We start from the raw sequence: 16074 nt of genomic DNA, 5'->3' as shown, positions 1-16074 counted from the left end.
ACAAATGGATGAATTAACGACCTGACACGTATTTTCTTTTTTCGTGTCACACGGCCCTTATGCAACTCCTCCTTCCTCGCGGAGATTATTTGACACTCGATCCAGGAATAACTGGTTGAGGAACTGCCTGCAACAGCTCAACCTCCGATGACAGATAGCCATACCAATAATGTGCCGTAAAGTGCACCCCGACAACGCTCATCAGCTCTACTAAAGTGTGGGTTGAGTGATGATAAACGGCCTTGAACACATTCCTGAGTGGTCTTCAAATAGAAGCGGGGGGGGGATCGGGGGGGATCAGCTCTCTCAGTCCACCCATATCCTATCATTGCATCTGGTGATGTGGCGTTTCAGATGGGGGTGCGGGGGGGAGGAGGGTTAGGCGTTCAGTCAGGAGCTTAGCGAGTTGTTAATGACTATGGTTCTAGCACGTTGTGGCATCAATGAGTGGAGGAGAGTTAACCAGTATGGAGTTAAAGCTCGTTTGAGATGGATAGGATGAGAAGGAAACACACACACACACACTTACACACACACACACTCACACTCACACACACACACACACACACTCTCTCACACTCAAGCCAGCCTGGTGTCCTCAGCTTACCCAGGACAGTCCTCTGTGTGTTCTGTTCTGTGAGGAGGATGTTGACGGTCTCTAATCATCCCACGTCTCCTCGCCTCTCAGTGAGTTTACACGTTAGCCGCAGAGCTAACGTAGCATTAACACACTTCCTCTTGCGAGACTGAGAATGAGCTGTCAAGTCGTCCCCATGCTCTATGGAACACATATTGGATGCTCGCCTAGAATAGAACGTCTGTATTGGATGTTGGGCCCCAGTATAGGACATCTCTATTGGACCGTGGTCTATAGGATCTTAACTGTATACAAGGCAGTGTATTCACAGTGCTCACACATGCGCGCACACTAGGGATGGACGGTTTCCAATTATTGAAACCGAAAAACCGTCAAAGACTAAAACCGGGGTTTTCCGGTTAACCGAAAAATAAATGTAAAAAAAAAGAAAAAAGAAAAAAAAGAGCGCCAATTTCAAATAATTGAGCCCTACTGCTACAATACACTCATGTCGAACACCATTAAAACACCGTAAGCACAGTCGCAACACATTTAGGCTACTTAGTTTCACAAATATAAGTGGAAAGGCAGACTTTTGTAAGCTACACCATACATGAAAACACATGAACACTTAACACACCAGCTCCGCTGATCCAGGGTGCACGCCTGCACGGAAGATCATCTCTTGGAACAGCGTCTTCATTGAATGAACTGCTTTCTCAATATCTTGGTTCTTAGACAAAGTTTCAGCTGCTGCTCAATGTATTTAAATATTTGAATACTGCTCAATAATCACTGAAATATTAGACTTAGAATTATGCAGTGAACATACTTAAAGCTTTTCATAAAAACCACATGCCGCGAGACTGACTCGTCCTGAACTGTCGTAAGTCAATCAACAAAGAATGCCCCATCAAAATAAAAGTGCCCATGGTAGAGCTGTCAAAATAGAGCTTTCAAAATAAATGTACTAATACAGATAGAGATAAATACAGAACTACCTTTGCGTCACTAAGTGTATCTTCTGAGACATGCGTTCTGTCATCACTTTCAGTAGCGCCTTCACACACAGTGGCGCTGTGCACAAACACTCTTGATCCGTATAGCTCTTGTTTATTATATTGTGGTTTAGTAAATACTGCACTTGGAGTTACATTCAATGCATGATTTGTGCTATAGAACATAAATAAAGTTTGATTGATTGATTGATATCAAATCAAATCACATTTTATTTCTATAGCGCATTTCTCACAAAAGTGACCCAATGCGCTTTACAGAGAGCAGCGAAAATTATCTTATTAAATGCAAGCGAGTAATTGTAAAAAACCTTTCCTATCTACCAATAACTGAAGGCAACTATCTTTCCCATAGAGTGATTCGTTACCCTTAAATATAATCCCAATTAGATATTAATCCTCAGTTATTCTTCACAACTGACCAAACCTCTCACTCATTGCGCGGCAGATTCAGACTGTATCATTGTTATTTTCACACACGACAAACATGTGACATGTTCCAGTTTTATTCTTATTCTATTTTATTCTTCTTCTTCTAAAAAAAAAAAAAAAAAAAACGGTTTCAGACGGTTTGGATAAAAAACCGTTTCTATTTTTATAAACCCCGGTTTTCGGTTTAACCGAAAAACCGTCCATCCCTAGCGCACACACACACACACTCTGGGCCGGCTCTGGATGGGTCTCAGTACAGTTCAAAGGTCAGAAACGGAACATCCAAGCATCACATGCAAGGATCATCTTAAACTACACACACACACACACACACACACACACACACTCAGACACTGTTATCCTCCTTCCCTGTAATAAAAGAACAATAAGCCTTCACTGTGTCTCTCACACACACACACACACTCCTCCACCGTATCGTCCCTGCAGCGCACAAAGGCACAATGTTCCCCCGCGGTAACTGACTGATCTGTGAACTCTGTGAGCGGATAAGGAGGTGCCGGCTGGTTGGCTGGTTCTGTCCCTGTCTGGCCCGGCTGTGCTGCCATCCAACAGACAGACAGACAGACAGCGCCATCCAAGTCCTCTCTGTGACTTTCCACTCGGCCCTTTGGACTGGCCTGGATACGAACTGTGTGTGTGTGAGTAGGGCTGGGTATCGCCACTGATTTCCCAAAACGATTCGATTCCGATTCACAGCTCACGATTCGATTCGATTCACGATTCGATTCGATTCGATTCCGATTCGATCTAGTTACAATATACATTTTTTGCTTGCATATGAAAGAGATTCTCAGAACTAATGCTATAAATGGTTCAAGGAACCCTATAACATGTAGCATTGTTAAACATATCAATGTTTACATTAAGAATTGACTCCAAAGCAGTTACATGAATGTACTTTTTATTGGAACATAAATGAACATCATTGACCAACATTTTGCTAAATCAGACACTACAAAAAGTGCTTTTTAACGTGCTTTACTGCAGCCGATGTAAATAAAGGGGCTACAAACATAGCCTACCTGAAGTGAAGTTGCGATATCACGTTTCACCTGCGCGTACATGTCTGGGACTATCACTTCACTTAACTGTTTGCGTGTCGGTAACACATAGCGTGGTTCTAATACAGTGACGAGTTTTCGAAAGCCAGCATTTTCAACAACGCTGTACGGGCGTATATCCTTGCAAATAAAATGTGCTACAGCCTCTGTAATTTGTTGGGCACGGGGAGAATTTGATTGCAATTTGCAACCAAACGTCTTTATCAGCGAGGCCTGTTTCGGATCCGCTGTTCCGTGTTTCACGTCAGGGTGATGCCTCAATAAGTGGTTCCGTAGATTTGTGGTGTTTCCACTAAATTTAACTTCCACTGCGCACAGCTTACATATGACTTTGCTTTTGTCCAGCTCATCTCTATCGTCATATTTTTTAAATCCAAAATGCACCCAGACATCTGACTTTAAGCCTGGTGGTGACTTGAGTGTCCCTGCCATCGCCATGTTTTTAGATTTTAGTGTTGAGACCTCTCGTTGCGTGAGATATGATAAATTCTTGTAGCGCGAGATCTCGTTGCGGGTTGAAGCTGCAAGCAAAAAATTAAAATCAATAAAAATAATAATAAGATCGATCTCGGGATTTATGAATCGATAATCGCTCATTCAATGAAGATCGATTCAGAATCGGGAAATCGATTTTTTGAACCCAGCCCTATGTGTGAGTGTGTCTGTCTGCCTGTGTGTGATTGCGCGGGGGTTTGCATTAAGTGTGTGTGAGGAAAGAGATGGAGACTGTGTGTGTGTGTGTGTCTGAATGTTCCCACAGTCTCCTCGAAGGTCGTCACCTTTGTTTCAAGTGGAAAAACCCTAACCACCTCAAAGGTCGGCCTCCGGTTCAGCTCCGGTGCATTTCATTGGTTCGTTGTTTGAAAGGTCAACCTTGGAGCCTTGGCGCTGAAGTCACTAGCTAACTGATTAAGAAAGCCTGGAATTCTTTCCCCCTCTGTTTTAGGTTCTATCTGGCAGCATGGTATGGCGAGCGGAATTGGCGTACGGAGTTTACCGTATTAGTAAAGTGCGGGCGGGCGTGTGTGGTTCTGTCTCTGGTCTCTCGGTACCTGTACCCGGTCTGTTGTGGTGGTACTGTGTCCGAATGAGGAGGTGGCTGTGTGGGAATCTACGGTCTGGTGTCCCCAGAAAGGAGGACCAAGGTGGGGGGAGTCTACGGTCTGGTGGCCTGAGGAAGGAGGACCAGGCTGGGCAGAGTCTACGGTCTGGTGTCCCCAGGAAAGAGCACCAGGCTTGGGAGAGTCTACGGTCTGGTGTCCCCAGGAAGGATGACCACAGTGGGGAGAGCCTGAGGAAGGAGGACCAGGCTGGGGAGAGTCTACGGTCTGGTGTCCCCAGGACGGAGGACCAGGGTGGGGAGAGTCTACGGTCTGGTGTCCCCAGGACGGAGGACCAGGGTGGGGAGAGTCTACGGTCTGGTGTCCCCAGGAAGGAGGACCAGGGTGGGGAGAGTCTACCGTCTGGTGTCCCCAGGAAAGAGCACCAGGCTGGGGAGAGTCTACGCTCTGGTGGCCCCTGGTAGGAGGACCAGGCTGGGGAGAGTCTACGGTCTGGTGTCCCCAGGAAGGAGGACCAGGATGGGGAGTCTACGGTCTGGTGTCCCCAGGAAAGAGCACCAGGGCAGGGAGAGTCTACGGTCTGGTGTCCCCAGGAAGGTGGACCAGGCTGGGGAGAGTCTACGGTCTGGTGTCCCCAGGAAGGAGGACCAGGCTGGGGAGAGTCTACCGTCTGGTGTCCCCAGGAAGGATGACCAGGGTGGGGCGAGTCTACGGTCTGGTGGCCCCAGAAAGGAGGGCCAGGCTAGGGAGAGTCTACCGTCTGGTGTCCCCAGGAAGGATGACCAGGGTGGGGCGAGTCTACGGTCTGGTGGCCTGAGGACAGGACCAGGGTGGGGAGAGTCTACGGTCTGGTGTCCCCAGGACAGAGCTCCTGGGTGGGGGGAGTCTACGGTTTGGTGTCCCCAGGACGGAGGACCAGGGTGGGGAGAGTCTACGGTCTGGTGTCCCCAGGAAGGAGGACCAGGGTGGGGACGGGAGTCTACGGTCTGGTGTCCCCAGGAAGGAGCACCAGGCTGGGGAGAGGCAGAGAGAGGCACTCTGTACACCCAGCAGATGGGCCAGGCTGCCCGGAGGCCTGCAGCCTAACACACTCGCCTAAAATGTCGTCTTTACACACCACTGCGCTGACAGTTGTCACCCGTTACACACCATACTGTGCTGGTTGTCTGGCTCAGACTTTTTCCTTTCTTTGATGCAGTATGTAGCCCACAATCTCTGGACAATTCTCTAGATACTCTCTCTGTCTCACGACTGCCGGCAGGGTGGGGAGAAGAGATGGTGGTGGTGGTGGTGGTGGGGGATGAAGACACATGCAGTAATGTCTAGGCTATGGGATGGTATGGCTCCTAAAGATGTCGTGTTCATGTGGCCGGAAAGGATATGCTTGTCACCAGCTCGTCTCCTGAGTGACAGATCGCTCATTAAATCTCTCTCTCTTTCTCTCTCTCTCTGTCATTATTTTTTCTGTCTTTCTCCCTCTACTCCATCTCTCCATGCCCTCTTCCCTGTAACCTCTCCGCCTTCCCTCTCTCTCGCTCTCTCGCTCTCTCGCTCTCTCGCTCTCTCGCTCTCTCTCTCCCTCTCCCCCTCCCTCTCCCTCTCCCCCTCTCTCTCTCTCTTTCTCTTCTCTTCTCTTCTCTTCCTCTCTCTTCCCCTCCCCCTCTCCCTCTCCCTCTCTCTCTCTCTCTCTCTCTCCCCCTCCTTCCCTCGGGTTGACAAGCTCTGCTGTGACATAATGAAAAGCCCCCCCCCTGTCTTTTCTTTTCTCTGCTAGAACATCAATTCATTCATCCCTCATATCCGCTCCTCCAGATGAAAAACAAGCTTTCGAAAAAAAACTCTGTTGCTGAAAACCCTATTTGACTGATATCCGCCTGAAAAAAACAGACCCAAACTAACCTGCTTACGTCAGACTGATGATGACGGATCAGACGCAGAACTGTTTGATGGGTAACACAATTTGGAACCCGTCTGAGAGGTTGATGAATCGGTTTGAGTTCGGGCTGAAGCGGACCTGTCTCTCATTGTCTAGATGCATTACGTTTCCTGTCTGTCAGGGTCGTAAAATCCATTTGATCACATCCATCAAGGTGTCCGTCTGTCTCTGTGTGTGTGTGTGTGTGTGTGTGTGTGTGTGTGGGTCTGTCTCTCTGTTGCCTTTGAGGTATTTTTGTGTCTGTAATCTGATCTATACTGGTTTGATCCAGTTGATAATACTCTGTCATGTTCTGATGGCCTGAGACAGGAGAGCGCATCTCCACGGCTATGAGCCGTGTGTGTGTGTGTGTGTGTGATCTTACAACCGCTCAGAGCAATAAGGCCTGTTAGCTCTTGTCCTCCCTCTCCCTCTCTCCCTCCCTCTCCCTCTCACCCTTTCATTATTTCCTAATTCTCCCCCTCTTTTGCTCTCTTCCCTCTCGTCCTCAAACTCTCACTCTGTTCTTTTTATTTTTATTATTGCTCCCCCCCCCCCACCACCACCACCAACCCCTCTCCCATGTACAGCCAGTCCCCCCTCCAGGCCTGTCCTGGTCCCCTGTGGCCCACAGACCTCCCTGTCTGTCTGTCTGTCTGTCTGTCTGTTTTCCTGGTCTCAGTTCAGCCCCTGGGCCCACGCTGGTCTCTGTCCTCTCCGCTCAGCTCACATGGTGTCACATTTGACTCCCGTCACATCTGGGCTTGTTTGTTGTTCCTCTGCTCTGCTCCGAGCTCCACCCCCCCCCTCCCCCCTCCCCTTCCCTCCCCTTCCCCCCTCAGAGGTGGCTGGCCTGCCCTGCGACTTTAACCCTAACGCACACGCATGACAGAGCTGAACTGGGCTTGCTTGGTAATGGTTACGCATCCACCGTGTGGGTTGGTGTGTGTGGTGTGCACGGTGTGTGGGTATGGGTGTGCGGTGTGTGTGTGTGTGCCGTGTGATGTGTGTGCGCGTGTGTGTGTGTGTGTGTGTGTGTGTGTGTGGTGTATGCAGTGTCTGGTGTGTGTGCGTGTGTATGCAGTGTCTGGTGTGTGTGTGTGTGTGTGAGATCTGCCAACCTCCTGACTAGGTGAGGTCCAATAACAGACCAGGCGACTCTGCCAGCTCTTACAATAATAATTACACTCCAGAATGACAGCAGTCATAATTCCATGTTCCTACGTAATAACAAGGATGCTCTGGACGGATGGCTCTATGGGGGGGGGGGGGGTCAAGCCAGAGTGACCTCATCTTTGAGGCCGAGGGCGGGGGGGGGGGGTTCTGTCTGTCATGCAAGGCCTCACCCTGCTGCTTAACACACTGCCACCTAGTGACTTTCCCCCCGTCACTGCGGGCAACGAAAGAGGCTTTCCTCTGGGCTTTAAACGGCTCAACTTGGCACCAGAACGGGTTTCCAATTCTGACTCTGTTCCCCCGCCGCGCCGGTCTAATTGTGGCACCGCGGTCGCCTCTCTGGGCCCTATGGGTGTGCCCCAGCGGGCCTGGCTGGCTGGCATGGATAGCATTCCTCTGCAGCTGAACTAGACCTTTTGGCGCACACACACACACACACACACACACACACACGCAGCACAGAGTCTGAGGTGTTGGGCTTGTGTGCTGCGTGTTCTCCTTGGCAGTGTTGGGTCGGCGGCGTACATTATTCACGTCTCATTAGCATACATTATTCACGTGTCGTTAGCCACACAATCACAGAACATACATAATGTATGGGCTGCTGCTGCAGAGCAGGCGCTAATACAGGCCTCTGTACCAGGGAGACTGATGTAGGACGCGGGGAGGGAGGTGTGAGTGTGTTTGTGTGTGTGTGTGTGTGTGTGAGATTGTGTGTGCGTGTGACAACCCTGAACTGTAGAGATGTCGATTGTCGGAGACCCCGTCGATCTAATCAGCCTATCCTCATGGACTGAATACCGCTGGTGAAAATCAGCGAAATCGATTAACCACCAGACCGTACAGGCAAGTTTGTCCGACGGGCTTTTCTAAGTTTCTTTTTTTAGAACTGCGTGGGCCGCGGATCTGATCAGCCACGGGGGGGCGGGGGGCTACTCCTAACTCAGCGGGATGACGGATGAGTCAACCGTTCAATAAATCGCACCACATTCATCATAACGTTATAAAACGGCCTTCAGCCGCCTCGCGGCCCATATCCCTCCACTGTTCTGTCCGGACGGCCGAGTGATCGATGGCCCTTTTCTCCTCAGGAAACTGTTGTATTGTTTCAGAAACACGAAGGGTTTCGTTGGTTGGCCACGCTGCAGGGGCGGAGGTTAGGGCTGCAGTAATTCCAGTGTTGGGCCTGGATGCTAGGTTCTGAAGGCTAGGTCCTGGAGGCTAGGTCCTGAAGGCTAGGTAATGAAGGCTAGGTCCTGGAGGCTAGGTCCTGGAGGCTAGGTAATGAAGGCTAGGTCCTGAAGGTTCGGTCCTGGAGCAACAGATTATTCTGTTAGCAAGTTGTTGGTCCACGCTATTATGTAAACTGCCACTTCTCTCTATCCCCTTTTCTCTCTCTCTCTCTCTCTCTCTCTCCCGCTCTCCTTCCCCCTCTCTCTCTCTCTCTCTCCCCCCCTCTCTCTCTCTCCCCCCCCCTCTCTCCCTCTCTCTCTCTCTCCCCCCCCTCTCTCCACCCCTCTCTCTCCCCCCCCTCTCTCCACCCCTCTCTCTCTCCCTCACTCTCTCTCCCCCCCTGCCCCCCCTCCTCTGTCATACAATGATCTCTAAACATGTGAGCGTCCCTCTGAGCTCTCCGTATCGTCTGGTCTGGTCGCTCTGGGAAACGAGAGGCTTTTAGAGCCGTGTTCCTTCAGGCGTGAACCCTCCTCATATCTCCTCAACACCGTCCAGACCAGAGCTGCTTCCTGACCTCTGACCTCTCACAACACTGGAGTTCATTCACTCAAAAAAAGTCCTGAGAATGGCGGCTATTCATTCATCGATTCATTTAATTAGTTATTTCATCCGGTGAATGGACGGGTCCTGTCTGTACTACGTGTAGGTAGGCGTGTATATCACTAGAGACTTACTGGTACTGGCCCTACTGTCCTCCACTTGGCATAAGTACGTTTCCATTGTGGGTCCCCGACTCCGTTCGTCCATATCTGACTGGGTTCTCCTGGAGCGTGTGAGCCTTGTGGGTGGTGTGTGTGTGTGGTGTGCGTGTTAGTAGTGTGATTGCACCAAAACCCTTGATTGAGTCTGGATTTAATTCTCTGACGTCCTCTCCCACCCCCCTCCCCGAGACAAAACCTCTCACCCACTGTGTGTGTGTGTGTGTGTGTGTGTGTGTGTGTGTGTGTTGTCGTAAAGAGCCCATGTCACACATCATGACACCAATCACACACACATACACACACACATACACACACACACACCCACACACACACACACACACACACACACATACACACACACACACACACACACACACACACACACACACACACACACACACACTGTGGGCTGTCGTAGGGAGGCAGGGATCTCTGGGTCCTGGTCATCTGGTCACTCAACAGACAGATGTGACTCTGCTGTGGAAAAGTACCGAGACACAGAGACACACAGAGACACAGACACAGAGACACAGAGACGGAACACAGAGATGAACCAGAGCCTGGGATTGTTATGTGATCTCCTGGAGGCTTTGTGATGACCTGATCTCTCTCTCTCTCTCTCTCTCTCTCTCTCTCTCTCTCTCTCTCACCATATCCAGTTCCTCTTCCCCAGGTCAGCCCAGGGCCGGCATGCCTGTTGTCAGATTATGATCGTGAAGCGAAGGAGCTGTGTTGGAGATCACCTGATAGGGTCAAATATTGTATCTTCAAAAAACATGATGCCCCCCCCCCCCCTTGGTAGTAAGAGTCTTTTTGTAGGTCTGTTGAACACACACACACACTCACACTCTGTGTTCCTAAAACAGAGCTGTTGTAATCTGACTAGTGAGTATAAAGCAGCTATTGTCCGGAGGCCCAGCGGTGGTGCCCTAGCTAGGATCCTTCTCTGGCAGGACTCACTGTCCTGAGCGCTGAGCTGGGAGGTAGCAGCCTCGCACTCCTAATCTGACCCCGAAAAACTGCCCCTCAAAACAGCCCTAAAGCCTCTCTTACTACTTAGCTAACCTCCTCCACCTTACCATCTTACCAACCCCTCCTCCACCTTACCAGCCTTATCCATGTCATAGCATCTACTTGATTCCTTCCTAGTTCTGTCTCTCTCTCTCTCTCTCTCTCTCTGTCTCTCTCTCTCTCTCTGTCTCTCTCTCTCTCTGTCTCTCTCTCTCTCTCTCTCTCTCTCTCTGTCTCTCTCTCTCTCTGTCTCTCTCTCTCTCTCTCTCTGTGTCTCTCTCTGTGTCTCTCTGTGTCTCTGTCTCTGTCTCTCTGTCTCTCTCTCTCTGTCTCTCTCTCTCTCTCTCTCTCTCTCTCTCTCTCTCTGTCTCTCTCTCTCTCTCTGTGTCTCTGTCTACCTCTGTCTCTCTGTCTGTCTCAGTCTCTCTCTCTCTCTCTTTGTGTCTCTCTGTGTCTCTCTCTGTCTCTGTCTACCTCTCTCTCTCTCTGTCTCTGTCTACCTCTGTCTCTCTGTCTGTCTCTCTCTCTCTCTGTCTCTCTGTCTCTGTCTCTCTCTCTCTCTCTCTCTGTGTCTCTCTCTGTGTCTCTCTCTGTCTCTGTCTACCTCTCTCTCTCTGTCTCTGTCTACCTCTGTCTCTCTGTCTGTCTCTGTCTCTCTCTCTCTGTCTCTCTGTATCTCTCTGTATCTCTCTGTATCTCTCTGTGTCTCTCTGTGTCTCTCTTTCTCTCTCTCTCTCTCTCTCTCTCTCTCTCTCTCTCTCTCTCTCTCTCTCTCTCTCTCTCTCTCTCTCTCTCTCTCTCTCTCCCTCCCTCTCTCTCCCCCCCTCCTCAGAGTTTCTCCTCCAATGAGGCTGAGAGAGAGAGAGAGAGAGGCCAGGATGGAGGTGAAGCCCTGAGGGACAGAGGGAGCAGGCCTTCTGACCTCCGCTGGTCTGGGGCCTCCGTTTGGCCGTGATAAGCGGTCCCGAGTCCAGAAAAGAGAGAGAAAAAAAAATGGAAAAAAAGAGAAAGTACTAAAGAGGGAAACAAGTCTTCATTGTGTGTTTGTTTGAAGGCCACTCGCAGCCACACCAGTTTGGACCGGATCAGAGTAACGTAGAGAGAGAGAGGGAGAGTATAAACGGTGTCGAGCTTCCACCGGCTTCTTTTTACACACACACACACACACGCTGTGGTCATGCTAAAGAAGAAGAAGGATGTTGAAGCCGGTGAACCTAGTAGGGAAGGAAGGAAGGTAAGGGGAGGAGGATGGGGCGGGTTGGCGGGGGCGGGCAGGGGGGGGTGTCTGTATGGGTCTGGCTGACATGGAGCTTCCCTGTGGTAGCGGACCGTGTCCAGGGTGTTGGGCTGGGTTTACCTCAGAACCTGTTGGTTAACCGAGGGCTGAACTGTCTGTGAGGAAATGAAGCGTTGAGAAGAAAGGGTTTGTTTGGAAAAGCAGGATTTTTAAAGCTGTTTTGTCTAGTGGACAGTAGGGCTGCACGATTAATCGATTTTAAATCGAAATCGCGATTTGAGATGGTGCGATTAGCAAATCGCAAAGCCTGCGATTTGGGATACATTATACAGCGCGTCGGATTCAACGTCAATGAACGCACACACCCAAGAACAACACTGCACGTGAAACGCCCAGGTGTGAATCTGTGAAGACGTTTCAGTAGCTAGCAACATTCATGGTGTGGATAAATGGCTTCAGCAGAGCCAGAAGCAACGATTTAGTCCCGAAGAAAAACAGCACTTCTGTTGTAAGTATTTCGGGTTTAGGACGACAGATGTGCAACAAAAGCAGGTGTTGCGCACGACCTGTCGTGGAACAATCGCTACATCCAGAGGCAACACCACAAACCTGTATCAGCACTTGAAAAAGTACCACGGGCAGCTCTATGACGAGTGTACGGTCAGAAACGGAGAGTTAAGTGAAAGTCCCATAGCCCAGTCTAACGTTAAGCAAACTAGAGTTTTAGAGTCGTTTGCGGCTGTTACGCCGTATGAAAAGGGCTCACGAAGGCACCGTGAAATAACCAATTCCATCACGCATTACCTTGCTAAAGACGTGGTGTCTATTAACACTGTGAGCAACGAAGAGTTTAAAAAACTAATCCAAACGCTGGATAAAAGATAATGTGATTCCATCCCGCACGTACGGAGCTGAAAAATGTGGAGTACTATGCAACAACAACCGATCTGCGGTCGAGCCGTGCACTTACATACATTACGACGAGTTGAAGAGCTTTATCTATTTAAATGTTTACAGAAAGGACCTATTCTTTTTTACTGGACATTTTTTAAATATGACTTTATTTAACTTGATTGCAGTATGTGCAATATTTAGATGCTGCTCCTGAGCCATAATTAAATAACCTTGTTTGTAGAAAGGTCCTATTTTATTTTCATATTGGAATTGTTCAAAAATGTTTGACACTTGAGAGAAACAAAATGGCAGCTGTTTAAAAAACCCATACATAAATATGTTGTTCCAATTCATATCTTTTAAGTTCTCATCCTTGCATTAGAACAGTTTGATGGCATAAGAGCAGTTAACAGTTTGATGGTATCATGTGGTAATGCTCTCTGAAATTAGCCCATGATAGAAGGTGATAGACAGATTCATCCAATCACCTGCCAAGTATTCTTTGGAAGTACCTGCCCTTTTCCAAACAGCTTCCAATTAAGCTTTCCTAGATGATTGTGTGAAACAAACCACCTGAGTCAGGTTAGTAATGCTCCATCACATGTTTTAATCTGAAGCTTGATTTTAAAGCAACCCAACTTTAAAGCAACCCAATGTAAGTTTAGTTCTTTCACTCGTAGCTCGGGCTCTGGGGGTGCTAGAGGAGGGAGCCTCTAAGTCCCCTGAAGACGTACAAACAAACTGCACGTTGATACGACCTTCCTAGCCGGAGATATGGCCACACTTTACAAAAACTTCCTTTGGGTCGCTTTTAAAAAAAAAAAACGCAAATTAATTCGCAATATCTGTCCAAATAATCGCAATTCGCAAAAATGTGTGTGTGTGTGTGTGTTGGGTGTGTGGGGTGTGTGTGTGTGTGTGTGTGTGTCCCAGTGTGTGCATCCCTGTGTGTGTGTGTGTGTCCCAGTGTGTGTATCCCTGTGTGTGTGTGTGTGTGTCCCAGTGTGTGTATCCCTGTGTGTGTGTGTCCCAGTGTGTGTGGTGTGGTGTGTGTGTGTGTGTGTTATCCCATGTGTTTTAACTTGTGTAGTGCCTGCCTACCGCCTACTTGAATATTCCATTGCTCCAGCCATACTTTTCCCCCCTGTGAGTATCGTGGCAAGGAACCAACCTACCCTAAAAAAAAAAGTGATTTACGACCATCCTCATCCTCACCCTCGTGTCGCTACACGCCAAGACTCCCTGTGACTCGCCGCCTCAGCGTGATGGCGGTCGGCGGTTGGGCAATGCAGTGACACACACGCGTGTCACCCTCAGCATGGGGCTCCACTCCCAGAGAGATGACGACAGGCCGGGGAGGCTGAGGCTAGTGAGTCACAGCATCCTGCTTCCTGCCTGTTCTGTCAGAGCCTATCAGAGGCTAGGGCCAACAGCCTATCAGAGGCTAGGGCCAGGAGTCTGAGGCTAGTGAGTCACAGCGTCCTGCATCCTGCCTGTCCTGTCAGAGCCTATCAGAGGCTAGGGCCAACAGACTGTGTGTGTGTGTGTGTGTGGGTGTGTGGGGGGGGGGGGGGGGGCTGTGTGGGTGGGTGGGTGTGTGGGGGGGAGGGTCAGGAACGGAACAGGAAGCTATCGATTCACAACTCTCAAATATATATTTTTTCGACATTCTGTCACACATTCCTCTGTGTGAAATCTCCCTCGCTTGGCTCCATGACATGTTTGGATTCTGGAGTGATTTCGACCAGATATTTTTAATGAGGGGGGTGAAGGGGGGGTTACATACCCATTCAACAACAAGTCCGTTCACTAGGTCGCTGATTAAAGGACGTGGTTTTTGACCGGATGTTTATCGCAGTCCAGTTGTTCACACTGTGTGAATGAGTAAACCGTCAATAAATATTAATCGTAGATTAATAATGAGGTGTGTGTGTGTGTGTGTGTGTGTGTGTGTGTGTTGGGGACATGACCTTGTGGTGTTAGTGTTCCCGTGTGGACCAGGGGTTGCGCAAGGGTGTTGACCAGGGGGTGGACCAGGGTGGACCGGGGGTGGACAAGGGTGTTGACCAGGGTGGACCAGGGTGGACCGGGGGTGGACAAGGGTGTTGACCAGGGTGGACCAGGGTGTCTCATGTCCGTCTCCTGTGTTGCAGATCCAGTTTGCGGACCAGAAGCAGGAGTTCAACAAGCGGCCCACCAAGATCGGCCGGCGCTCCCTGTCCCGCTCCATCTCCCAGTCCTCCACAGACAGCTACAGCTCAGGTACACACACACACACACACACACACACACGTACACACACACACACACACACACACACGTACAGGCATCTCACACACACACACACACACACACACACACACGTACACACACACACACACACACACGTACAGGCATCTCACACACACACACATATACAGACACTACACACACACACACGTATACTGGCACCACACACACACACTTATACTGCCATCTCACACACGCACGCACACACACACACACGTACAGGCGTCTCTCTTTCCCACCCCCTCACACACCTCCTACCAGGAGCCCTGTAATCCCAGGCCAGGTACAGTATCACCTCCCCCAGGCAGTCTGGAGGTCTGACACACACACACACACAGTCTGGAGGGCTGGAGGGCTGGTCAGAGCAGAGAGGAGGAATGCTGCTGTAAGGGACACCTGGGTTTAGATCAGATACTCACCTGGACCCTGGACTCCCACAGCCCTCTGACCCTGGGAGATTAGCTGGGTTTCAGGTGGAAACACACACACACACACACACACACACACACACACACAGTCACACAGTCACACAGTCATGTCCTTAGGAAAGTGTGAGATCAGTATGGCAGGCAGGCCAGTGTAAGAGGATTAATAAGAGGTAAGGGGGGGGGGGTGAGAGGAGAGACTGTTCCCACTGATGGACTGGAATGGGAGGAGGAGGAGGAGGAGGAGGAGGAGGGCGGGCACCTTTGCCCCCTTTTTTAATACTTCAAAATGGTCCCTTCATTCCCTCCCTTCTTTCTTCCTTCCCTCGTTCTTCTTCCTCAAGTCATTTCTCCTCAGGCCTCAGGAGGGTGACAGGAAGGTGTCCACCACACACACACACACACACACACACACACACACACACACACACACACACACACACACTCACACCTCCCTGTTACCTGAGGTCATCTGTTAGTCAACAACAGAGCAGCTCTGTCTAAAGGTCACTGTGATGTCACAAGGTCACCACAAGGACGCACGCCTGCTGTAAAACTAGCGGAGATAATCAGGACGCGTGTGTGTGTGTGTGTGTGTGTGTGTGTCTCCTCCCTGCCTCTCCCTGTGAAAGAATTCCCATCCCTGATTTGTAACGGTCTTTAGCATACCAGGCTGCCCCTAATCTCTGTCACACAGTCTCCAGCACACTCACACACACACACACACACACATACGCACACGTCTGTTTCCTACTGTACCCACTCACCCTCTCTGCCCTCCCCCCTCCTCCTCCTCCTCCCTTCCTCTCTCCTGATGTCCTTTCCTTTAATCCCCTCATTCCTCAACCTTCTCCTCTGATTCCTGTCCTTCTTCCCACAGAAACAGCCAGCATGAGATCTCTCTCTCTGTCTCTCTGTCTCTCTCTCTCTGTGTCTCTCTCTCTCTCTCTCTCTCTCTCTCTCTGTGTCTCTCTCTCTGTCTCTCTCTCTCTCTCTCTCTGTGTCTCTCTCTCTGTCTCTCT

General features: G+C 49.9%; 1 protein-coding gene across 3 annotated transcripts in view; it reads left to right on the top strand.

Moving 5' to 3' along the window:
• Positions 1 to 16074, top strand: part of ahcyl2b (adenosylhomocysteinase like 2b) — a gene marked incomplete at both ends in the record, with an annotated part of 60731 nt that overhangs the window by 24924 nt on the left and 19733 nt on the right. For all 3 annotated transcript variants that reach the window (XM_080537949.1, XM_080537947.1, XM_080537948.1), the window contains one exon: positions 14492 to 14600. In XM_080537949.1, the coding sequence (XP_080394075.1) occupies positions 14492 to 14600 (109 nt within the window). The remainder of the gene's footprint in view (positions 1 to 14491; positions 14601 to 16074) is intronic.

Source organism: Nansenia antarctica (genome assembly GCF_963989245.1).
Source record: "Nansenia antarctica genome assembly, chromosome: 8".
In the NCBI taxonomy this organism is placed as follows: domain Eukaryota; kingdom Metazoa; phylum Chordata; class Actinopteri; order Argentiniformes; family Microstomatidae; genus Nansenia; species Nansenia antarctica.
The sequence above is the reverse complement of the archived record's forward strand: the minus strand, read 5'-3'. Positions and strand labels throughout refer to the sequence as shown.